Source organism: Bombina bombina, chromosome 9 (genome assembly GCF_027579735.1).
Source record: "Bombina bombina isolate aBomBom1 chromosome 9, aBomBom1.pri, whole genome shotgun sequence".
NCBI classification, from domain to species: Eukaryota; Metazoa; Chordata; class Amphibia; order Anura; family Bombinatoridae; genus Bombina; species Bombina bombina.
The window spans coordinates 168,682,162-168,709,053 of record NC_069507.1 but is presented as its reverse complement, the minus strand read 5'-3'; the positions used below and the strand labels follow the sequence as shown (position 1 = coordinate 168,709,053).

The 26,892-nt window shown below is 38.1% G+C and overlaps 1 protein-coding gene across 2 annotated transcripts in view; it reads right to left on the bottom strand.

The window, feature by feature from the left end:
* The window catches only part of BTRC (beta-transducin repeat containing E3 ubiquitin protein ligase), a 559,581-nt gene that overhangs the window by 171,909 nt on the left and 360,780 nt on the right, over positions 1-26,892 (bottom strand). For both annotated transcript variants that reach the window (XM_053692479.1, XM_053692481.1), the window contains one exon: positions 9,999-10,230. In XM_053692479.1, the coding sequence (XP_053548454.1) occupies positions 9,999-10,230 (232 nt within the window). The remainder of the gene's footprint in view (positions 1-9,998; positions 10,231-26,892) is intronic.

Genomic DNA, 26,892 nt, shown 5'->3' with positions numbered 1-26,892 from the left:
GTGCTTACGGACGCGGCCAGCTTCAAAAACGTGCTCGTGCACGATTCCCCCCTAGGAAACAATGGGGCTGTTTGAGCTGAAAAAAAACCTAACACCTGCAAAAAAGCCGCGTTCAGCTCCTAACGCAGCCACATTGTTTGCTATGGGGAAACACTTCCTATGTCTGCACCTAACACCCTAACATGTACCCCGAGTCTAAACACCCCTAACCTTACACTTATTAACCCCTAATCTGCCGTCCCCGCTATCGCTGACCCCTGCATATTTTTTTTAACCCCTAATCTGCCGCTCCGTAAACCGCCGCTATTTACATTATCCCTATGTACCCCTAATCTGATGCCCCTAACACCGCCGACCCCTATATTATATTTATTAACCCCTAATCTGCCCCCCACAACGTCGCCTCCACCTGCCTACACTTATTAACCCCTAATCTGCCGAGCGGACCGCACCGCTATTATAATAAAGTTATTAACCCCTAATCCGCCTCACTCCCGCCTCAATAACCCTACAATAAATAGTATTAACCCCTAATCTGCCCTCCCTAACATCGCCGACACCTAACTTCAAGTATTAACCCCTAATCTGCAGACTGGAGCTCACCGCTATTCTAATAAATGTATTAACCCCTAAAGCTAAGTCTAACCCTAACAATAACACCCCCCTAAATTAAATATAATTTAAATCTAACGAAATAAATTAACTCTTATTAAATAAATTATTCCTATTTAAAGCTAAATACTTACCTGTAAAATAAATCCTAATATAGCTACAATATAAATTATAATTATATTATAGATATTTTAGGATTTATATTTATTTTACAGGTAACTTTGTATTTATTTTAACCAGGTACAATAGCTATTAAATAGTTAAGAACTATTTAATAGCTAAAATAGTTAAAATAATTACAAATTTACCTGTAAAATAAATCCTAACCTAAGTTACAATTAAACCTAACACTACACTATCAATAAATTAATTAAATACAATACCTACAATTATCTACAATTAAACCTAACACTACACTATCAATAAATTAATTAAATACAATACCTACAATTACCTACATTTAAACCTAACACTACACTATCAATAAATTATTTAAATACAATACCTACAAATAAATACAATGAAATAAACTAACTAAAGTACAAAAAATAAAAAAGAACTAAGTTACAAAAAATAAAAAAATATTTACAAACATTAGAAAAATATTACAACAATTTTAAACTAATTACACCTACTCTAAGCCCCCTAATAAAATAACAAAGACCCCCAAAATAAAAAAATGCCCTACCCTATTCTAAATTAAAAAAGTTCAAAGCTCTTTTACCTTACCAGCCCTGAACAGCGCCCTTTGCGAGGCATGCCCCAAAGAATTCAGCTCTTTTGCCTGTAAAAAAAACACATACAATACCCCCCCCCAACATTACAACCCACCACCCACATACCCCTAATCTAACCCAAACCCCCCTTAAATAAACCTAACACTAAGCCCCTGAAGATCTCCCTACCTTGTCTTCACCTCACCGGGTTCAGCGATCGGTCCAGAAGAGCCTCCGATGTCTTGATCCAAGCCCAAGCGGGGGGCTGAAGATGTCCATGATCCGGCTGAAGTCTTCATCCAAGCGGGAGCTGAAGAGGTCCATGATCCGGCTGAAGTCTTCTATCAACGGCATCTTCAATCTTCTTTCTTCCGGATCCATGTAGTTCATCCCGCCGACGCAGAACATCCATCTTCACCGACGACTTCCCGACGAATGACGGTTCCTTTAAGGGACGTCATCCAAGATGGCGTCCCTCGAATTCCGATTGGCTGATAGGATTCTATCAGCCAATCGGAATTAAGGTAGGAAAATTCTGATTGGCTGATGGAATCAGCCAATCAGAATCAAGTTCAATCCGATTGGCTGATTCAATCAGCCAATCAGATTGAGCTCGCATTCTATTGGCTGTTCCGATCAGCCAATAGAATGCAAGTTCAATCTGATTGGCTGATCGGATCAGCCAATCGGATTGAACTTGATTCTGATTGGCTGATTCCATCAGCCAATCAGAATTTTCCTACCTTAATTCCGATTGGCTGATAGAATCCTATCAGCCAATCGGAATTCGAGGGACGCCATCTTGGATGACGTCTCTTAAAGGAACCGTCATTCGTCGGGAAGTCGTCGGTGAAGATGGATGTTCCGCGTCGGCGGGATGAACTACATGGATCCGGAAGAAAGAAGATTTAAGATGCCTTTGATAGAAGACTTCAGCCGGATCATGGACCTCTTCAGCTCCCGCTTGGATGAAGACTTCAGCCGGATCATGGACCTTTTCAGCTCCCGCTTGGATGAAGACTTCAGCCGGATCATGGACATCTTCAGCCCCCCGCTTGGGCTTGGATCAAGACATCGGAGGAGCTCTTCTGGATCGATCGGTGAACCTGGTATGGTGAAGATAAGGTAGGAAGATCTTCAGGGGCTTAGTGTTAGGTTTATTTAAGGGGGGTTTGGGTTAGATTAGGGGTATGTGGGTGGTGGGTTGTAATGTTGGGGGGGGGGGTATTGTATGTGGGGTTTTTTTTACAGGCAAAAGAGCTGAATTCTTTGGGGCATGCCCCGCAAAGGGCCCTGTTCAGGGCTGGTAAGGTAAAAGAGCTTTGAACTGTTGTTGTAATATTTGTCTGATGTTTGTAAATATTTTTTTATTTTTTGTAACTTAGTTCTTTTTTATTTTTTGTACTTTAGTTAGTTTATTTCATTGTATTTATTTGTAGATATTGTATTTAATTAATTTATTGATAGTGTAGTGTAAGGTTTAATTGTAACTTAGGTTAGGATTTATTTTACAGGTAATTTTGTAATTATTTTAACTATTTTAGCTATTAAATAGTTCTTAACTATTTAATAGCTATTGTACCTGGTTAAAATAAATACAAAGTTACCTGTAAAATAAATATAAATCCTAAAATAGCTATAATATAATTATAATTTATATTGTAGCTATATTAGGGTTTATTTTACAGGTAAGTATTTAGCTTTAAATAGGAATAATTTATTTAATAAGAGTTAATTTATTTCGTTAGATTTAAATTATATTTAACTTAGGGGGTGTTAGGGTTAGACTTAGTTTTAGGGGTTAATCCATTTATTACAGTAGCGGCGAGATTCGGTCGGCAGATTAGGGGTTAATAATTTAAGTTAGGTGTCGGCGATGCTAGGGAGGGCAGATTAGGGGTTAATACTATTTATTATAGGGTTATTGAGGCGGGAGTGAGGCGGATTAGGGGTTAATAACTTTATTCTAGTAGCGGTGAGATCCGCTCGGCAGATTAGGGGTTAATAAGTGTAGGCAGGTGGAGGCGACGTTGAGGGGGGCAGATTAGGGGATAATAAATATAATATAGGGGTCGGCGGTGTTAGGGGCAGCAGATTAGGGGTACATAAGTATAACGTAGGTGGCGGTCGGCAGATTAGGGGTTAAAAAAATTTAATCGAGTGGCGGCGATGTGGGGGGACCTCGGTTTAGAGGTACATAGGTAGTTTATGGGTGTTAGTGTACTTTAGAGCACAGTAGTTAAGAGCTTTATAAACCGGCGTTAGCCCAGAAAGCTCTTAACTACTGACTTTTTTCTGCGGCTGGAGTTTTGTCGTTAGATTTCTAACGCTCACTTCAGCCAAGACTCTAAATACCGGAGTTAGAAAGATCCCATTGAAAAGATAGGATACGCAATTGACGTAAGGGGATCTGCGGTATGGAAAAGTCGCGGCTGAAAAGTGAGTGTTAGACCCTTTAATGACTGACTCCAAATACCAGAGGGCGGTAAAAACCAGCGTTAGGAGCCTCTAACGCTGGTTTTGACGGCTACAGTCCAACTCTAAATCTTGGCCATATTTTCTATATTTCTCTCTGTCCATAATGACTAAAGCTTCCCCCTTATCTGCAGGTTTCAGGATAATATCCTTATACTGTTGAATATCTCCAATAAGAGCCTTCTGTGATGCCATAAGATTATGTTGTTTCCTATATTTAAAAGTTGTACGTAATTTTTCAAATTCCTTTTTCACCAGCTTCTACATTCGTATTTGTTGGAAGGGGATAACATTTACATTTAGGCTTAATATTTCTTAGATGGAACACAATTGTTAACCAAGCCACAACTAAAGGTGTTGCAATTTTCATTTATTACATTATGCAGGAAAAAACTATTTAAGGGACACAGTGGATATTTTAATAAAAGTACACTGCACATGCAAAAAACAATGTGAACTTCATATTAATAATATGAAATTAAAAGCATATTGTTTTCTTGATTGTATAATTAGTTTCTACACCTCTGCTAGTGGGCTTAAACTCACATATTCTCTAAACATTTTCCCCTGCAAATCTCACTGTATTTTTTTTGCAAATTGAAAGGTGGTGTCAAAATACACAGAACACGTATTACCCTAACAGAAAAACACAAATATATATAAAATAGAGATGATTGTAAGGCCCTAGGGGCTCGATTTATCAAGCCCTTCCCCTCTCTGTGACTGCAAGTTCTCACAAGAGAACCTGCAGTCACAATTTATTAAGCAGTGGTCATTAGACCGCTGCTTCCTAGACACTTCTCCAACTCTTAGGTGGAAAATTTTAATCTCCCCGGTCTCGTCTGACCGGGGAGATTGATAGCTCCTGCCTGCACCTGATCAGCTGTGCGCGGCCAGGGGGCGGCATTGCACGCAAGCACAAAATAGAGCTTGCATGCAATGTTAAATTCCACCAGCGGGATTTAGTCCGCCAGAGACGAGCTGCGGCGGACAGGGGCACATATGTACGCCCCTGTCCGCCGTAGCTTGATAAATCAAGCCCAATATACTTATTTGTAATTATTTAATATTTAAAGAGTGCCCCATGCTTTTTATGGGCAACATCTGGCAACCCAAATTAACAGCCCCCTTTTTTTTAGATAATTCCCTAAGGGCAGCCCTTGCAAGTCTCAACATGGTTTTTCAAGTTTGACCTGGCAAAGTTTTGCTCATCGTGCTTTTGGTGAAAGCAATTAAAGGAGAAATATGTTCCTCAGACACCAACATTCTTCTCAAAGTAACCCATTTCAATAACTCCCTCACTGCTGATACTGATATTAATTTATTTTGTTGGCCCATCAGAAAGCAGAATGACAAAACCAGAACTACCATACCATTCTAATGAAGGGACCATTCTTTGAACTTTAATTGGTGTTTTTAAAGCAACCAAAAAAAGTGCAATAAACCGATAGCATGAGCATTTATGCTTGAGTTAACATGCTCCTCATCAACACTGAAGAGCATAAAACTCAAATAGGGTAATACCCTCTGCCCAAATTATTTTTTTGAAGAGAACCTTAATGGCACCATCTTGATCTTCAAACCACAATGATGAATTCACTGTCATTTACAGGTGAAATTGTTTATTATTCTTCCATCATGGGAACCTCTGCAAATCATAGAGGCTCCAGCTATCAAGACAGCATAACAAAGACAACAAACATAAAAATTATTTTTCCTGTGGCACTCTTCAATATCATAAAAGCTTGTAAGCAGTTACTAAACATTTTAGGTTACTGACTAAACCAATGAGTACATTCATACTTTTCTAACATAATGCTGTTTTAGGAGTCCCACATTTCAATACATTAACTCAAAAGAACAAAATAGCCCAATGTAATCCCACTTCCAAACACCTTACACTGAGTATCTCACTTATAAGTATGGCAGGCACTGCACCAGAATCTTACAGTACAGTTCAGGAATCTTTATCTGGAATTGAACCTAACCGAACTACAGTTGACAACTAATTGAGCTCTATTTTCTACTTCCAGCATTCTTCCAAACTGCCCCTGGTACCAGTTACCTTTTGTGCCTGTTGGGAAAACCCTGTTCTTAAGACCATCATTTTCTCAATTTATCATCTTGCTGACAACCTTCCACTTGCTCTCCAGCAGCTCCAGGGGCATGTACTGAATCAAACAGCTTTGCAGCACCTTCTTCAGCAGGCCTAATACTCTTCCAAAACACCATTAACTGCTAAGTGCCAACATATTGTTATATTTATCAACTTATATAATATTGTCTCTGGAAAGTTAAAAAGTTGAGTTGGTCCTATTTTTACAGAGAATATTATAAAAATGTTATAGAAAAATATTCATCCATAATAGTGAGATCATACTAAAGGGAATTTCAAAAGATTTTTACAGCTCAAAAAGAAAAGTATAGATTAACAAACATTTTAAAAACATTCTATCAAATGTACAATATGGTCAATAAAATATAAAATATCTAGGTTAATTAAAAACATTTTTTGGGTGATGTATAAAACTTTGTTGCCCCAATAACAATATTGAAGCTACCAAAATATTAATGATGCAGCTGCAGCAAAATTGCCCTTTCCATCAACCAAAATGTTATACCAACTCACACCTATGTTTACATTGTCAGCCACAACATTCTTGTCCCAGGATGTCATGGGAAGCGAAGTCTCTGTATACATGAAATCCTCACAAGTGACAAAAATATTGAAATAAAAAAAATTTAAGTCAGGGCTCTTAAAGGGAACACTTATTTCTTTCATGCAATTTTAAACAACTTTCCAATTTACTTCTATGATCAAATCTGCTTAATTTTCTTGATATCATCTGTTGAAGGAGTAGAAATGCATTACTTTGTCATGCTCGGAGGAGTGGTGTTAGGTGTTGGGAGCCCAGTTGTTAAGGTGTCAGGCTTACATGCCCCTTGTAAATGAAAAAGGGGCCAATGGGATGTGTTTCTTTGAGCTAATTCACCTTATAGGCATTATGGCAAACACTTAGGAAAACAAGTTTACTGAACAGGTAAATAGATGGTGGACTGGGACACTGAGCAGCAGGAAACACAGACTTTAAGAGAGTGTACAGGGCTAGGAGGCTGTGCAGGTCACAGGACATGGCAGGAGACATGAAACTTGCAGGAAACACAGTACTTGGCAGGAGACACAGAATTTGGAAGTGCCCAAACCAGGGTTCTGGACAGGTAGAGTCCTTGCACCGGGGTCCAGGACAGGAGAAGTACCTTCACCGGGACCTTGGAAAAGAAAAGTGCCTGTACAAGGGCCTTGGACTGGAGAAATACTCATGCCAGGGCCTTGGACAGGAGAAAAGCATGCACCAGGCCTTGGACAGGAGGAATGCCCATACCGGAGCCTTGGACAGGAGGAAAGCACACAACAGTCATTGGACAGGAGGAATGCCCACACAGGGGCATTGGACAGAAGGAATGCCCAACTCTGGGCTTGGACAGAAGGAATGGCCACATCAGAGCCTTGAACAGGAGGAATACCCACACCTGGGCCTTGGACAGGAGGAAAGCATGCACCGTTCCTTGGACAGGAGGAAAGCATGCACCGTTCCTTGGACAGGAGGAATACCCACATCTGAGCCTTGAAAAGGAGGAATGCCCACAAAGGGGCCTTGGTCAGTGGAATCAACAGGCAGTTGTAATGAAGCAAAGTCTAAATTCAAGCCAGCGGTCAGGAAACAAGGTTACAGTGCATTTTTTCATCATACAAAGGAGAAAACCAAAAGAATGATCAAGCCACGTACAGAAGCCAAGAAGAGAAATCACAGCAGAATGCAGAATACTGAGCAGAAGCAAAAACAAAGGGGTGTAACCACATTGCCAGGCCAGGGAGGAAACTGCTAGAAAACTATCTGCAGCTGTCAGGCAGGTGGAGCTAAAGAACACAGCCAGTTCAGGCAGCAGTCTCCAAGAATTTCAACCTAAGACAGAGCCCTCTGCTGGCTCAAAAGTAAGGCAAAAGGCTGTGGACCAGGAGTCCCAGGTTCAATCCTTGATAAGGGCGTGACATACCGGAGCTAGCTGAACACATAGGGTGAACCATTGATAACAGGTAGATATGTGCAGCCATTAATCAGCAGTTAGCTCCCAGTAGCACATTGCTGCCCTTGAGTCTATCTAGGTATGCCTTTTTTTAACAAAGGATGCCAAGAGAACAAATCAAATTAGATAACAGAAGTAAATTGGAACCTTGTTTAAAATTGCATGCTTTATCTATATCATGAAAGTTTAATTTTGACTTTATTGTCCCTTTAAATATTTTATAATGTGAGTTGGATACAGACATGCTAGTTTGCATTTTCTGCAGGCTGTTATATGCTGTGCAACAAGAGAAGCAGTGCTAGCTTTCAGAGTCCATTACCTTTCATATAATTTTGCAGTAATTCATTAAGTCTTCATGCCTTATGATGGGCTTCCTGCTAGACAAGTGCCTGACACAGTATGTTATAGTTCTACATTGATATCAGCGCAAAACACTCTTTTTGATATCTGAAGTGATACCTGATGTAACAAACCTGAGATCTGAAACCACTTGAACACAAAGCAAGAGTTGTGTGTGGAGCAAGCCTACAGCAGAAAATTAGAGGTAAAACAACTTCAAACCTATGTTTTTGACATTTCAGCATATTCTTTAACTAATGGCTTTGCTTTAATGGATTTTTACTGTTAATTAACAAATGGCAGAGTAATTTGTAGAGCTGTTGTTTGTGAAAACAGACTGTGATTAAGGCATCAGTCAATAGAACATTTGAAATCAATAAAATCCTTGGTGGCAACAATCTAAACATACCTGTGTAAATACAGACATCCCAAGTCTCCCTGAAGTTCAGGAAGTCTCCCTGATTGTAATAGCGGCTCCCTGATGCCAGCAAATGGAGTGCAATCTTCCTGAAACTCCAAGTACTATGATCCAATGTGGCCCAAATCCAGAAAATTGTTTCTTTAAAGGGACACTGAACCAAAAAATTTTCTTTCGTGATTCAGATAGCATGAAATTTTAAGCAACTTTCTAATTTACTCCTATTATCAAATTTTCTTCATTCTCTTGGTATCTTTATTTGAAATGCAAGAATGTAAGTTTAGATGCCGGCCAATTTTTGGTGAACAACCTGGGTTGTCCTTGCTAATTGGTGGATAAATTCATCCACCGATAAAAAAGTCCTGTCCAGAGTTCTGAACCAAAAAAAAGCTTAGATTCCTTCTTTTTCGAATAGAGATAACAAGAGAACAAAGAAAAATTAATAATAGGAGTAAATGAGAAACTTGCTTAAATTGCATGCTCGATCTGAATCACAAAAGAAAAAAATTGGGTTCAGTGTCCCTTTAAGGAATGCCTTTAGTTGCTGGGATGTTATAGAACCCTCAAAGCATGCACCAGTAACCAAAAATCCCCACGTATTCTAATAAAATAAAACACAAATACTACCTTATTTACTGCACTTCGTATTCTAAAATATTTAAACATTCAACAAGCGTACTATCACTGGAAAATAGGTTTGTTGTATGTGGTTGTGCAATAAAGCTACTTTTTTAATGTGACGTTATTGGGAAGCTACTTAAATGATAAGTCCCTATCTTATTTACAGTTTCAAGGTGTCCGATATATAACTGGGAGGGGGGGTGGTGACGCAGTAGCGGGAGAAGCCACCTCCCTGAAATGAGTTTTTGCAGGTTGGGATGTCTGTAAATAGCACTGAGATCTGCAGTATTATAACTCAAATTTACCTCAAAAAGAAATCTGCAGCTGATGCCCCCAAGCTGCCTCCATGGCCGGAGTTGTTTTTAATTTAAATTAGCACCAAGTGGTTCTGTCAACACAAAGGTGACCGCTCAACCCAATCTATTTGCTGAAAACAATTGTGATACAGTATGCAATTGTATCCTGTTAGGCTGAAACACCTCCTGCTAATTAAAATTTTAAAAAATAAAAAGCTGGAGCAAAGGGGGCAGCTTTAGAGCAATTTCTGAGGTAAATTTAAGCTAAACAAATGCTGATTTCAATACTAGATAGAAAGATATGTTAGATAACTGCCACTAAATAATGTTGACTGTGCCTTTAAGAGATGCTTTTGCTAAACAACAATAATAAAAAGTGATACTAAATAATGATTATTGACAGGAGTAAAAAAAAAATCACTATAAAAAGTTTACCTGGAAGCGCAGTGATAAAATCCCTTTGCAACATTGGCTTAAGATATGTATTTATGTGTCCATGCTGATAGTGGCACATCCGTGAAATCAGATGTTCAACAAACTCCACCTGATCACATTCCGACCACTGCTCAAAATACTTAATACAGAGCTCCCTTTCTTTCTCATAGTTTGCGGACAGCTTTCTCTGCTTGGGCACAATCATGCTGGAAGAGCCGTTGGCAAGTTTTGTCTGTTGAAAAAAATAAAATAAACAAAAATAAATAAATAAATACGAACATGACACAGCGCTGACACCCATAAATTTTGAAAATACATCTGCTACACAACAGGGGAAATGGATTCAGACATATAAATTGGCTGACAGAGAGTATCCATTTGCTACTGTCAGTCGGCAAACAGTCCTGCATCCAAGCAAGTTACTCTTGGAGGACATTACAATCCATGCTGGAGCTGTACATAAAATACCAAAGACTGTTAAATGGAAAGCTAGTGTGACACTTTAATGCACTTTAATGAATTTCTTGTTGTTTCACGGTGAGTACGAATAGCACTGCAGTATTGGGCTATGAATGATGCTATATAGTTGGAAGTTGGTATATAAAATCACATAAACGTGTGCAATTATTTGCATGCTTGTACATTTTATGCACTTGCTTAACAAATATCAAGAAACAATACATTTGTCACAGTGTAAAAGCCTATTTAGGAAGAGTGTAACTTTAAAAGGGATATGAAACAGTGCATTGGCTGATATATAATATAAATCATTGCATTATGTATTATTTATCAATTTAAATGAAGTACACGTTTTATTTCTTTGTTTTTATTTAATTTTGCAGTATCCATTACTTCCTGTCACAGCCCTACAAGGAAACGGTGGCCTCTGCAGAAAGGCATTTATCGCTTGATGTCATAAAACTTCTAGAGTAACATGAGCTGGTTTAGTATTAAGTAAATACTAGATAAACATTGCCCATGCTCAGAACAGGCAGAATGCAACCTAAGTTGCCAGAATGTCTGCTTCCTTATCTAGCAGCAGGCAGTGGCTAAACTAAGAATTTCTACGTGCTCATTTTGCAAGATAACAAGTACGTTTTTATTTCTTAACTCAATCTGCTTCTTTTTAAGTTTACTTTGATTTAGCATATATGTTTTTACTTAAGTAATACTGTTTCATATTCCATTAACACAATGGAGCATATTTATCAAGCTCCGTAAGGAGCTTGATGCCCCGTGTTTCTGGCGAGCCTTCAGGTCTAGAGACCGCTGCTCCATAACCTGTCCACCTTCTTTGAGGCCTCGGACAGAAATTGCCAGAAATCAACCCGATCGAATACGATCGGGTTGATTGACACTCCCTACTAGCGAATCTGCAAGGGGCGGCATTGCACCAGCAGTTCACAAGAACTGCTGGTGCAATGATAAATGCCAAGAGTGTATGCTATCAGCATTTATCGATGTGCAGCGTACATGATCCACAATATCGGATCATGTCCGCTCGCACAATCATAAATATACCCCAATATCTCATCTACAGCAAGGTTCTATATTGCTCACTTATGGTATAAAAATATCTTATTTCATTAAAATATTTTATTTTATAAATATTTTTTCCCCTGTACTTAACCCATGTAAAAATGGTTAAATACAGAATACAGCTGGGGAGCAAATAAGAATCTGGCATACATCCATATGTTCCAATTGCAGTTCATATCTACTTCTGGAGCAGGAGTATAACTTTGTGTATTTCAATGTTGATTATAATAACCCTTAAATTGTCACTACTGTATTTATTGTTTTATTTTATTTTTTGTTTGTTTTTTATTAAAGGGCCCAATGTACAAAAGGGTGGGCAGACAAGGCTCCGGACATAGGATACTGTCCTCTTTGCAGTGAACGGGCAGCGGACATACAACAAGAAAAATAGCAGCCAGTACACTCTAAATCCAATCCTACATACGATTCTAAGCCACTATATATAGCTTTATTTTTTATGCCAACATTGTTACTATTACTGTAGTGGGGGGTGAAAGATATAAATCACAATACATTACAAACAAAAAAGAAGATATTGAGTGCATCTGTTACAGAACTCACTCACAAAAAAAAAATTGCAGTGAAAAGTTAAATCAACTTTGAATTAAATAAGTACAAATGCATAAAGTTAAAAACAGAAGTAAACATACTGATCTTCAGGCAGACGTTACAAAGAAAATTGAACTTTGCAAGTACTATCAATAGCTAGTAAGTGACAGCCCAATTCCGCTATAATGGTCCCATTGCTGTCAAACCACCACAAACAAAAGATCCCTATCTGTAAGACTATAATGTTGTCCTTCTCACTATCTGCCCTATCTGTAAGACTATAAGGTTGTCCGTCTCACTATCCTCCCCTATCTGTAAGTCTATAAGGTTGCCCGTCTCACTATCCTCCCCTATCTGTAAGACTATAAGGTTGTCTGTCTCACTATCCTCTCCTATCTGTAAGACTATAAGGTTGTCTGTCTCACTATCCTCCTCTATCTGTAAGACTATAAGGTTGTCCGTCTCACTATCCTCCCCTATCTGTAAGACTATAAGGTTGTCTGTCTCACTATCCTCTCCTATCTGTAAGACTATAAGGTTGTCTGTCTCACTATCCTCTCCTATCTGTAAGACTATAAGGTTGTCCGTCTCACTATCCTCCCCTATCTGTAAAACTATAAGGTTGTCCGTCTCATTATACTACCCTATCTGTAAGTCTTTAAGGTTGTCTGTCTCACTATCCTCCCCTATCTGTAAGACTATAAGGTTGTCCGTCTCATTATCCTCCCCTATCTGTAAGAGTATAAGGTTATCCGTCTCACTATCCTCCCCTATCTGTAAGGCTATAAGGTTGTCTTTCTCACTATCCTCCCCTATCTGTAAGGCTATAAGGTTGTCCGTCTCATTATCCTCCCCTATCTGTAAGGCTATAAGGTTGTCTATCTCACTATCCTCTCCTATCTGTAAGTCTATAAGGTTGTCTTTCTCACAATCCTCCCCTATCTGTAAGACTATAAAGTTGACCGTATCATTATCCTCCCCTATCTGTAAGACTATAAGGTTGTCCGTCTCATTATTCTCCTCTATCTGTAAGACTATAAGGTTGTCCGTCTCACTATCCTCTCCTATCTGTAAGACTATAAAGTTGTCCATCGCACTATCCTCCCCTATCTGTAAGACTATAAAGTTGTCTGTCTCATTATCCACCCCTATCTGTAAGTCTATAAGGTTGTCCGTCTCACTATCCTCCCCTATCTGTAAGGCTATAAGGTTGTCCTTCTCACTATCCTCCCCTATCTGTAAGGCTATAAGGTTGTCTATCTCACTATCCTCTCCTATCTGTAAGTCTATAAGGTTGTCCTTCTCACAATCCTCCCCTATCTGTAAGACTATAAAGTTGACCGTATCATTATCCTCCCCTATCTGTAAGACTATAAGGTTGTCCGTCTCATTAGTCTCCTCTATCTGTAAGACTATAAGGTTGTCTGTCTCACTTTCCTCCCCTATCTGTAAGGCTATAAGGTTGTCCTTCTCACTATCCTCCCCTATCTGTAAGACTATAAATGTGTCCTTCTCACTATCCTCCCCTATCTGTAAGGCTATAAGGTTGTCCTTCTCACTATCCTCCCCTATCTGTAAGACTATAAGTGTGTCTGTCTCACTATACTCTCCTATCTGTAAGACTATAAGGTTGTCCGTCTCACTATCCTCTCCTATCTGTAAGACTATACATTTGTCCATCTCACTATCCTCCCCTATCTGTAAGACTATAAAGTTGTCCATCTCATTATCCTCCCCTATCTGTAAGACTATAAAGATGTCCGTCTCATTATCCTCCCCAATCTGTAAGACTATAAGGTTGTCCGTCTCACTATCCTCTCCTATCTGTAAGACTATAAAGTTGTCCATCGCACTATCCTCCCCTATCTGTAAGACTATAAAGTTGTCTGTCTCATTATCCACCCCTATCTGTAAGTCTATAAGGTTGTCCGTCTCACTATCCTCCCCAATCTGTAAGGCTATAAGGTTGTCCCTTCTCACTATCCTCAACTATCTGTAAGTCTTTAAGGTTGTCCGTCTCACTATCCTCTCCTATCTGTAAGTCTATAAGGTTGTCTGTCTCACTATCCTCTCCTATCTGTAAGACTATAAGGTGGTCTGTCTCACTATCCTCTCCTATCTGTAAGACTATAAGGTTGTCCATCTCACTATTCTCTCCTATCTGTAAGACTATAAGGTTGTCTGTCTCACTATCCTCTCCTATCTGTAAGACTATAAGTTTGTCCGTCTCACTATCCTCCCCTATCTGTAAAACTATAAGGTTGTCCGTCTCATTATACTACCCTATCTGTAAGTCTTTAAGGTTGTCTGTCTCACTATCCTCCCCAATCTGTAAGGCTATAAGGTTGTCCCTTCTCACTATCCTCAACTATCTGTAAGTCTTTAAGGTTGTCCGTCTCACTATCCTCTCCTATCTGTAAGACTATAAGGTTGTCCATCTCACTATCCTCTCCTATCTGTAAGACTATAAGGTTGTCTGTCTCACTATCCTCTCCTATCTGTAAGACTATAAGGTTGTCCATCTCACTATCCTCTCCTATCTGTAAGACTATAAGGCTGTCCTTCTCACTATGCTCTCCTATCTGTAAGTCTTTAAGGTTGTCCGTCTCAGTATCCTCATAGTGGTAAAGTTGAGTTTGTGTGGCTGCTGTATACAAAAAAAAATATCACCTTTATTGAATCCATCCAGTGAAACAAAGTTACCATATTGATCTGGCCTAATTTGAGGTCGGTATAAGCCTGTACTTCTGCTGCAAGTACCATTGCACTAGGACTTCCTTGTGCAATGCAGCCCCATGCTCTCTTGTGATTGGTCAGGATGTTTAAGCTCGGTCCCCTCAGAGGTTGGCCTGCCTGCAAGGGCTCAAAAGCAGCATATGTTGCTTTGTACATTGAGCCCATAGTGCAGAACAACACAAAATGGAAGCTGACAGTTAAAAAGTAAATATTAAATAGTGTTTGTGTGTATATTATACTGTATTATATGAAACTAAAAGGAAGTGTGTGTTTTGTTTTTTTACACATTTCTAAAAACAAAATGTGTCATTTTAATATCGGCTTCACAAAAATTAATAAAACTAATATATTTTAAAATACTCTAGTTTAGTAGCAGCAACGAAGAAAAGAAAATACAATTTAATTATTATTATTAGCTTTAAAAGATATGTTAGTCATTAGTGGTTGCAGAGTTTCCATCTTTTTAGATCTAAAATATTATTCAGATGACACTAAAACTACTTTACTAATTAAGGAAATTTCCATTTTTACTCTTATTTTTTTAAGACTTTCTATCTTCAGGCATAGTACTCCAGGGCTGGTGTAAAGCTGGTGCAACTTTTTCGAAAGTAAGCAGGGCTGATTAAGGACCAGTAAGTCTGACATCAGTAGTGGGGAATATACTGAAAGGGATTATATTTGTTACCATATTTATGTAAACACAATTATGAGTTCAAATTAGCATGGTTTTATCAGGAGTAGATTATATCAAACTATTCTAATTAGATTATATACAGAAGTAAAGAATATGGATAAAGGAGAATCAGGTCATGTGACATACTTCGATTTTGCAAAGGCTTTCAATACAGTGCCAAATGAGAGATATTATTGTACAAAAATAACTGAGAATAGCTAAAAATGTTTTATCTTGGATAAATATCTGGATAAAAGACAGGGAGCAATGAGTAGTAGTAAATGGATCATACTCAGACTGGACAAAAAATGGAGGATGGATTAAATATCATCATCTCTATTTTTGCATGACACAAAGTTGTGTAAAGTGATTAGGTCAGTGCAGCATGTAATTTCTCTGCAAGAGGATTTACAAAAATTGAAAGAAAGGGCTGGTAAATAGAAAAACCTTCCTGCCAAAACCTGCCTTTGCTGATGAACACACTTCAAAATGATAAAATTTGGTGAAAGTATGCAAAACAGACCAAGTTGCAGCCTTGCAAATTTGTTCTACTGAAGTCTCATTCTTGAAAGCCCAAGATGTAGACATTTTTAAGGGCAGTGATTGCCCCGCCTCCAAGTAAGCTCTGTGAATCAGACTTTGTAACCATGCAGCTAAGTAAACATAAGTGTGTATTTTGGCCCTTACGTCTACCTGAAAACAAAACAAACAAACTACAGACTGACAGAAGTCATTAGTAGCCTGTAAATAAAACTTCAACACCCTGACCATATCCAGATTATGCAATAGTCTCTCCTTTCAGGATTTTGGATTTGGATACAACGAGCGTACAACGATCTCCGGGTTAACATTCTCTGGAGAAAACTAGGCAAAGTATGTAACAGTACTTTGTCCTGATGAAAAAGATATTAACTGCACAAATATCCCAGTGTTATGAAGTGTACCTACATCTTCCTATATTCTTTAAGTATAGTCTAAGTGTAATTATACTATGTTTGCAATTAAAGATTTTCCAAAAACTATAGTGAAACTATTATCACTCAAAAATTAAGCGACCCCCTCAGCTCATGGTATAGGGATGTCTCCTTATCTCTTCCAGGACTGGGCGAGCACTGGCGAGCAGATCTCCTGCTGCACACTAGGTGGCTATGAGGACAGAGACAAGAAGGAGTGGGTAGCGCACCAAACTGACGTACTCGGTGGGAACTTAGCTCTCTCCTCCCTTTCTTACCCGATCTTCTGGTCCTAACAGTGAAACAGCCGCTGTCTCCTTGGCTTTCCTGGGCAGCTCTTTAAACGAGAGGATTATTAAAAGTTTGGGACCCGAGAAAAGGGAAGTTTAATGGGGCCTAAACATCTTAGTTCTAAAGAGTGTATAACACATACTATAACAATTTAGTAACAAAATTACCGATTGCACACTCCAAGTAATAAAAGCCCCTGTCCACATGCTGTCTATTAAGTGAATAATATGCACCAGCCTCCCATAGGCATGTCCAATGTGCAGAGCTGAAGTGGACTGACTATATTGTATATGTATGTAATGGACTTACTGAGAGCCTGTGGGCTGTGTGAGAAATGTCACTACTGTCTAGTACAATGCCCCCTCCACTGTTGTTAACCAGCCAACAGTCTTGAGGTTACAGTAGAGAGCCCATCATGTACTGTAACTAACAGCAGAGGATATCCTGAGCGAGTACATCTTCCTTGCCTTACATAAGGAGGCTAAACGGTCCAAGCAACCCCATGGCAGGCTTGTGACCACAACGCCTGCAAGAAAATTTACATTGCACAGTAAGAACTCACCGGGTTCCCCATGAGCGTATGGTGCGCTCCGAGAGAAAGGTGGCCCCCTTCTGTCCACGCTCTGGCCCCGAGGCAAGTGACTTCTCCTAAATACTAACTTATTGGCAATATTTTATATTTCTGGCTTCTTCCATATTGGTTAATATTTTAAAAAATAAAGATTAATTCAATATGTGTCTGCTTTTTAAAGGATTTGTGTGCCTTCCTACCACAGTGTTTGTAAAAAAAAATTATATAAAGAGTAAGTTTATGTTTCTCTACCACTTATTTTAACCAATTTGGCAGCAGTTCCTACCAGTCATTTCATATTTATATATAGAAATGGCACCAAAGAAGCATAAGTGTGCCTTTAATGAACAGCTACAAAGGAATTTCCATTTATCACAAAGACGTGTCTCTACTCTGATGCGAGATTCAACACATGTGCATCTAGTTTTTCCATCAGCTATGGTGGACGTGGGGATATTATAACTCGTTTTAAAAGTGATAAACACAATATCTACAGCCACATCTAGCTCATTGTTAAAAAACCTTTTGTAGACAGGAGAAATTTGCTGAGAAGGAAGGGCAGTTAACTGAGGGTGCTTTCGCATAACACACAGTTTCACACTATTATAGTTGTAAGTCCTTGGATTGTATATCAAAGATACTCCAGGTAACAGAGCCCACACTCGCAAGTATCAGAACAGAAGCTGTTTTAACGTGTTTGTCCCTCATGCTTTAGATCTGTTGCACTGTGATTTAGCTGAGGCTACATTTATTTCTGTGTTGATTGATGCATCCAGTCATAAAGAGATCAATATTTTTCCTGTGCTTGTTAGGTATTTTGATTGGAGAACTGGAGTAAAAGTAAAAGTATTTGAACTAAAATCTTTGCCTGATCAAACATTGATTATTTCGAGTGATTATTTGTGTGACTGCATAACAAAAACAATAGTCTAGTAGGAAAAGTTGTTGGACTGTGTGCAGATAACACAGTTCTTGTAATTTTGGAGTGGCAGAAAGGAAAAGCCAAAACAATGTTTTCACCAAACTGAAGATATATCTTGGGCAGGGGCTGATAGAACTTGGGTGTGCAGGCCACATCATCCACAGAACTGTGTGTGAAGCTACTAATATTTTGCCTGTTGATGTAGAGATGACTATCTCCAAAATATTTGTATACTTCAAATCTTACACATTTAAAGTTGAAACTCTGAAGGAGTTTTATGGCTATGTAGAAACTTAGTACTAAATGATGTTGGGTTATGCTCAAACAAGGTGGCTAGCACTGCTTACTGCAATTGAAAGAATTCCTATAATGTTCACACTTCTAAAATCATATTTTAATTTTCAGGATAAATGTCTATTGTTTCTACTGAATTTCTTAAACAACCCTTTGTCTGAAGGCTACATCTTTCCATGAAGCAGCCAAACAAGTAGAGGGACATGCAGTCACTGTATTTGAAGTGATTGATAGCACTGATGGTTTGAAAACAACCTTGATGTCCAAACTTGAAGACTGTTTCCTTACAGCTGTTAAGACAATCCTTGGAAAACTGGAAAAAGAGGAAGCATTACCACAAGAAAGGTAAGAAAATAAGTTTTGTGCCACTGCTCTCTCATTTTATGAAACTGAGTTACTTGAAGAAATGGACTGGAAAAAAAGCTTTCAGCACCAGGAATCCTACAGCTGGGTAACCTTAAACACAACATCCTAAGGAGAAGACATTGAGAGAAGTCCATGGGGCCGATTTATCAATGTCTGTCCGACATGATATGCTGTAGCATATCATGTCCGACAGACATCGCTGAATGCAGATTCTTGTGAACTGCTTGTGCAATGCCGCCCCCTGCAGATTTGTGGCCAACTGGCCGCTAGAAGTGGGTTTCAATAAATCTTATAGGATCGGGCAGATTGATTTCCACAGCCTAAGAGGCAGCAGACCAGTTAAGGAGCAGCGGTCTTAAGGTAACTGCTTCATAACTGCTGTTTCCGGCACTGAAGAATAGCACAGAATCAGGGGCATCAGGGGCAATTCGGTCCTTGATAAATAGGCCCCTATGTGTTGTCATTAAAACTGTACCATCTGCTCAGTTGGCTCAAAATAAAGGGAAGGAAAATGTCTATGTGAAGCATTTAATAACCGGGGAAAAATGGATTCTGAATGGAGTGCTAATAAAACATTGCCAGCTCAATGATGGGTTGAAATGGTCTCTTACAGCAAGAACCATGCTCAAATATTCTTAAGTTAGAAAGTTCCTTTTCTGCATTCCTGAAACTAATGCTGCTACCGAAAAACATAATTTATGTAAGAACTTACCTGATAAATTCATTTCTTTCATATTAGCAAGAGTCCATGAGCTAGTGACGTATGGGATATACATTCCTACCAGGAGGGGCAAAGTTTCCCAAACCTTAAAATGCCTATAAATACACCCCTCACCACACCCACAATTCAGTTTAACGAATAGCCAAGAAGTGGGGTGATAAGAAGGAGCGAAAAATAAGGAATTGGAATAATTGTGCTTTATACAAAAAAATCATAACCACCACAAAAAAGGGTGGGCCTCATGGACTCTTCCTAATATGAAAGAAATGAATTTATCAGGTAAGTTCTTACGTAAATTATGTTTTCTTTCATGTAATTAGCAAGAGTCCATGAGCTAGTGACGTATGAGATAGCAGATACCCAAGATGTGGAACTTCCACGCAAGAGTCACTAGAGAGGGAGGGATAAAATAAAGACAGCCAATTCCGCTGAAAAATTAATCCACTACCCAAATCAAAAGTTTCAATTTTTATAATGAAAAAAATTGAAATTATAAGCAGAAGAATCAAAATGAAAACAGCTGCCTGAAGTACCATTCTACCAAAACTGCTTCTGAAAACATCAAAATGGTAGAATTTAGTAAAAGTATGCAAAGAAGACCAAGTCATTGTTTTGAAAATCTGATCAACAGAAGCTTCATTCTGAAAAGTCCAGAAAGTAGAGACTGATCTAGTAGAATGAGCCGTAATCCTCTGAGGCGGGGATTAACCCAATTCCAAATAAGCATGATGAATCAAAAAGCTTAACCAAGATGCCAAAGAAATGGCAGAAGCCTTCTGACCTTTCCTAAAACCAGAAAAGATAACAAATAGACTAGAAGTCTGTCTGAAATCTGAGTAGCTTCAACATAATATTTCTAAACTCTTACCACATCCAAAGAATGTAAGAATCTTACCAGAGAATTCTTAGGATTAGGACACAAGGAAGGGACAATAATTCCTCTACCAATGTTGTTAGAATTCACAACTTTAGGTAAAAATTGAAATGAGGACAGCAAAAACCACCTTATCCTGATGAAAAATCAGAAAAAGGAGATTCACAAGAAAGAACAGATAATTCGAAAACTGTTCTAGCTGAAGAGATGTCTAAAAAGAACAATACTTTCCATGAAAGTAATTAATGTCCAAAGAATGCATATGCTCAAACAGAAGAGCATGTAAAGCCTTCAGAACCAAATTAAGGCTCCAAGGAGGAGAAATTGGCTTAAATGACAGGCTTGATACAAACCAAAGCCTGAACAAAACAATGAATATCAGAAAGATTTAGCAATTCTTACTGTGAAACAGCACAGAAAAAGCAGAGATTTGTCCTTTAAAGGAACATGCAGACAAAAACTTATGAAGAAACTATAAAATCCTAGGAATTCTAAAAGAAGGCCAAGAGAATTCATAAGAAGAGCATCATGAGATGTCAATCTTCCCAACTCGATAATAAATCCTACTAGACATAGATTTACGAGCCTGCAATATAGTATTAATCACTGAGTCAGAGAAACTTCTATGACTAAGTACAAAGCGTTACATTTTCATACCATCAAATTAATAATTTGAATTCCTGATGAAAAAAACGAATGTTAAGATATAAGGTCTGGCCTTAATGGAAGTAACCAAGATTGGCAACTGAACATCCGATCAAGAACTATATACCAAAACCTGTGTGGTCATACTAGAGCCACCAGCCACACCAAAGATTGCTCTCTAATGATTTTGAAAATCACTCTTAAAAGAAGAACCAGAGATGAAAAAATATAGGCAGAATGATAATTCCAAGGAAGTGTCAATGCATACACTACTTCTGCCTGAGGATCCCCTGACCTGAATAGGCCCCTGGGAAGTTCCTTGTTTAGATGAGATGCCAACAGATCTATTTCTGGAAGCCCTCACATCTGAAAAATTGAAAACATATTTGGGTAAAGAGACCATTCTCCCAGATATAAAGCTTGATTAACAGAGATAATCCGCTTCCCAATGCCTATACCTGGGAAAAAAACCACAGAATTTAGATAGGAGCTGGATTTAGCCCAAGCAAATATCCGAGATACTTCTGTTACAGCCTAAGGACTGAAAGTCCCACCCTGATGATTGACATACGCCACAGTTATGACATTGTCTGAAAAAAATAATAAACGTCTCTTCTTCAAAAAGAAACCAAACTGAAGAACTCTGAGAATGCACGGAGTTCCAAAATATCAAATGGTAATCTCGCCTCCTGAGATTTCCAAACCCCTTGTGCTAACAGAGATCCTCAGACAGCCTCTCAACCTAAAAGACTCGCATCTGTAGAGATCATGGTCCAGGTTGAAAGAACCGAAGAGACCTGTAGAACTAAATGATGGTGATCTTAACCACCGAATCAAAAGATAGTTAAATATTAGGATTCGAAGATATAAAAAGTGATATCCTAGAATCCCTGCACCATTATACAGCATAAAAAACTGGAAAGGTTTCCTATGAAAATGAGCAAAGGGAATCGAATCCAATGCAGCAGCCATGAGACCTAAAACTTCCATGCATATAAAGCAACTGAAGGAAATAATAGAGACTGAAGGTTCCGACAGACGAAACCCAATAAAATTGTCACTTGTCTGTTAGAGACAAAGACATTGACACAAACTATCTGGAAACCTAAAAAGGTGACCCTTGTGTGAGGAATCAAGAAGTTTTTGATAAAACGATCCTCTAACCATGTCTTGAAGAAACAAAGTTGAATCATATGAGATTCCGCAGAACGAAAAGACTGAGTCAGTACCACGAGACTGTCCAAATAAGGAACACTGAGAACCTTGAAAAGATTCTTAGAACTGTCGCTAGACCAGAAGGAAAAGCAACAAATTGGTAATGCTTGTCAAAAAAGAGAATCTGAAAAAGATATGCATCTATTGTATCTATTGTAAACAAATAATGCATCACTGAAAAAAAGGCAAAATAGACTATATAAACACCATTCTAAAAGATGGTATACTTATATGACAATTCAGAAAGATTTTTTATCTTCAGAACAATGAATAGTCTTGAATAAAACCCCAAACCCATTTCCTAAAAATGGAACTGGAATAAATACCCCAGAAAACTCCAGGTCTGAGCAGTGCTTAATCCCCAACGGGTGATCAGCCACGCTTCATCAAAACCCAAATATATAGGACTGAAACACACTTAAGGAAAGTGTTAGCCTTACTGGAATAGCTGGAATATAATAGAGAAAAAGAGACTTCTCACAGACGGTTTTACTCTGAATCTTATTCTGTACCCAAAATCTAAAAGATTTGGACAGAATAGAACCAAACAAATTTCAAAAAAGTCTTAACCTGCCCCTTACCAGCCAAGCTGGAATACGGCACATACATGCAAATTTAGGGAGCAGATTTTGAACTAAAAAACCTCCAATTAAAAACATGTTACTTGGGTAAGAATTAAGGATTTCGTTCCATAGTAAGAACAACAAAACTAATATAAGCTTAAAGTTTTAGTTCTAGAACTCAATCTTGAAGTCCAGAGTAACAGTTAAGAATTGAATCCAATTATGAACCAAATAACTGATTATCTTGGAAAAAAAGAAATATGGATTTTTTTAGAAATCACAAAATTCTTCTAGCTAAAACAGCTAAAGACATAGAAAAAACCTCATTTGCAAAAATATTCAATAAAATGAAGACACAAATGAAATTATTAGCATGTTAATCAAGTTAAAGGACCAGGCAACACACTGGACTTGCATAATCAACAAATGCAAGACAACAAGACAATGCAACAGCACCTAGTCTGAACTTCAAATGAGCAGTAGATTTTGTCCCTTTAATAATGCTAAATAAATCATAATCCGATACTTGATCTTAAAGTATCCTAACAAAAAAATGAAGCAATTGCAACATCATCCAAATAAATCACAGGTCCAAGAAAAGTACCTTAAAATAAATAATTTTCCTTAAATAAGATACAACCATCTAAAGGAAAATAAATACTATTTTGCTATAGAAACAATAGCATATTTAGCAGGAGTAGAGATAGCCCCATTAAATTGGGGATCCCTCAAAACTGAAATAGACATGTGCGATTCGGTTCAGTTCGATTCGTAAAATTAGTAAAATTCCGAATTTGAATTGATCCGAACCGAACTTCGAAAAATTCCGAATCGCTCCGAACCGAACCGAATTTTTTCGCCATGCACATGTCTAAAATGTAACTGCCGGCAAAGAATATAATTAAAAAACCCTTGAAGAAGGAATAAAAGAAAATTCTCAGCCTATTCCATTCCCTAGTATCAGGAACTGGAAAAAAAACCTCTGAAAACACAGAAGATTAAATAAGCAGAAATAAAATGCTAGCTAGTCTTGAAAAAGAACTAGTTACCTCAATATCCAAAATAATCAACACCTCTTCAACAAAGAACAAATGTACTCTAATAAAAAATAAAAAAGTAGATTTGTTAGTGTCAATATCTGATGAATAAAATTCTGAATGAGAAAAAACACCATCAGAGAAGGATAATTCAGTATGTTGTTGGTCATTTGAAACTTCATCAACTAAAAAAGAAGTTTGAAAAAGACCTAAAATTTTTATTAGAAGGCGGGATGTCAGACAAAGCCTTAACATAGAATCAGAAAAATATTCTTATAAATGTCTAAATATATCTTGTACATAAGATGTAAAAAGAATAGCAATATATAAAGCATAATACTAATAGATTCTGCATGTAAAAGTTTATCATGATAACTTATTACAAACCATGGCTAAAGATAAACATTCATAACATTAAAATAAATGAACTTAGCTTTGGTAGAACTGATATCAGTCAACAGGAATCCCTCAGCATGTTTTGATTCAGGAACAGTGTACAAAATATCTTGCAATATGTAATAGAAAAAAACAACATATAAAGCAAAATGATCAAATTCCTTAAATGACAGTTTCAGGAATGGGAGTAAAATGCAAAACAAATAAGCCTCTAGCAACCAGAAGCAGCAAAAAATATGAGACTTAAATAATGTGACCCACATTATTGGGGCCAAATACAACACCCATATCTTTTGGCGCCAAATATGACGTCACATCTTCTGACGCCGAAACCGAAGCCCATATTTTTTGGCGCAAAAAAAGTCTGAAAACACATGCGTCAAAAAAATGACATAACTACGAACAACTTCCGGCATCAACAATGGCGCCGGAAATGACCAAATTTTGCGCCAAAAAAGTTTGCGCCAAAAATGACGCAATAAAATTAAGCATTTTCTACCCCGCGAGCCTAACAGCCCGCAGGGAAAAATAGTCAATTGAAAAAAAAATTCAAGGTAAGAAAAAATATATATTCATATGCATTATCCCAAATAATGAAACTGACAGTCTGAATGAAGGAATACTGATTATCCTGAATCATGGCAAATATAAGTTTAAACACATATATTTAGAACTTTACATATAAAGTGCCCAACTATAGCTTAGAGTGTCACAAAAAATAAGACTTACTTACCCCAGGACACTCATCTACATATAGTAGATAGCCAAACCAGTACTGAAACGAGAATCAGTAGAGGAAATGGTATATAAGAGTATATTGTCGATCTGAAAAGGGAGGTAGGAGAAGAAATCTCTACGACCGATAACAGAGAACCTATGAAATAGATCCCCTAGAGCAGAGCTTTCCAAACTTTTCATGTTGGTGACACACTTTTTAGACCTACATCATTTCGCGACACGGTAATTAATTCAGTTGTACTAGCAAAAAGGAGGTTAAACTAACTTGTTTTAAAATATACGGACACATACATAAATTATATAATATGTATTTACAAGTAACAGTATGTATGTGCAAGAATTAAAAAAAAAAAAACACCAATAGCTACTTACTGTTTTAATGGGATTTATGAGGTTGATGGGATGAACACAATTTCTGAATATTTGGTGGAATATTAGATAAAGATACTCACATTTCATCATCAAGCATTTTTAAGCTTCCACTTCCTATTCAAATATCAGGAGCAGGAACAGCAATGCACTACTGGGAGCTAGCTGCAAAAAACCCCTCTGACTTCAGCTCAGCGTTTAAACTGCCGCCCTCAGAGCTCTGTGAGCCCTACTGACTACTGCCCGCGCTGCAAACACACTGCTGTCCCACTCACTGACTACACATGCAGTCACAAGCCAATTAAGGAGACTACACGTGCAGTCAGGAACCAATGTGCCGCCAAAGCCACCAATGGGAATAGTTTCAGTTCCCACTGAGCTGCGCCAATTGGTTAAGATCTGTGACCCACTAGGTATCAATCGTGTCAACCATGTGATATGCATAGCAGGCCGGCGGAAAGTCAGAAACCAAAAAAAATTTGAAAACAAAATTAATTTTTTTTAAAATATTGTGCTGAAGCAGGGACACACCTACACACTGCTGCCGACACACTAGTGTGTCCCGACACACAGTTTGGAAAGCACTGCCCTAGAGGAAGACCATTGTATTCAAATAGGCAATACTCTCTTCACATCCCTCTGATATTCACTGCACTCTGAGAGGAAAACCAGGCTTCAGCCTGCTGCGAAGCGCATATCAACGTAGAAATCTAACACAAACTTACTTCACCACCTCCATGGGAGGCAAAGTTTGTAAAACTGAATTGTGGGTGTGGTGAGGGGTGTATTTATAGGCATTTTAAGGTTTGGGAAACTTTGCCCCTCCTGGTAGGAATGTATATCCCATACGTCACTAGCTCATGGACTCTTGCTAATTACATGAAAGAAATGTATTTTCCCTGATGAATAGCATATGGGCCAAACAGGTTGTTATGGACACGAGGAAGACAAGGTTACTGAATAAGGTCAACTATAATGAAACTTAGGTTGAGTTTATAAGATTCTTCAGGTGAAGAAAGACCTACTTAGGAAATCACTGCTTTGAATAATACAGCAGCCCCTCATCTCCCAGTAGTTCTTTCTACTGATTTTCATTGCAGGCTATTTTCACATTCAAAATGTCCTTAATTTTTTATTTGTTACCACCTCCTGAACAATTATGAGGTGTCCTGAATTTGGGACTGGGAAATTTGCTCACTTTTATTCAATGTTTTTACTGTAAAGTTTTAAAGGGATAGGAAAGTCAAAATTAATCTTGAATGATTCAGATAGAGCATGTCATTTTAATACACTTCTATTTTTAAATGTGCATCGTTCTCTTGGTATTCTTTTGCTGAAAAATAATACACACATATCCCACACTAATCAGAGCTGGCTGCAAATTGGTGCTTGCACATGTTTCTCTCTTGCAATTGGCTATCCAGATGTGTGCAATGCTGTTC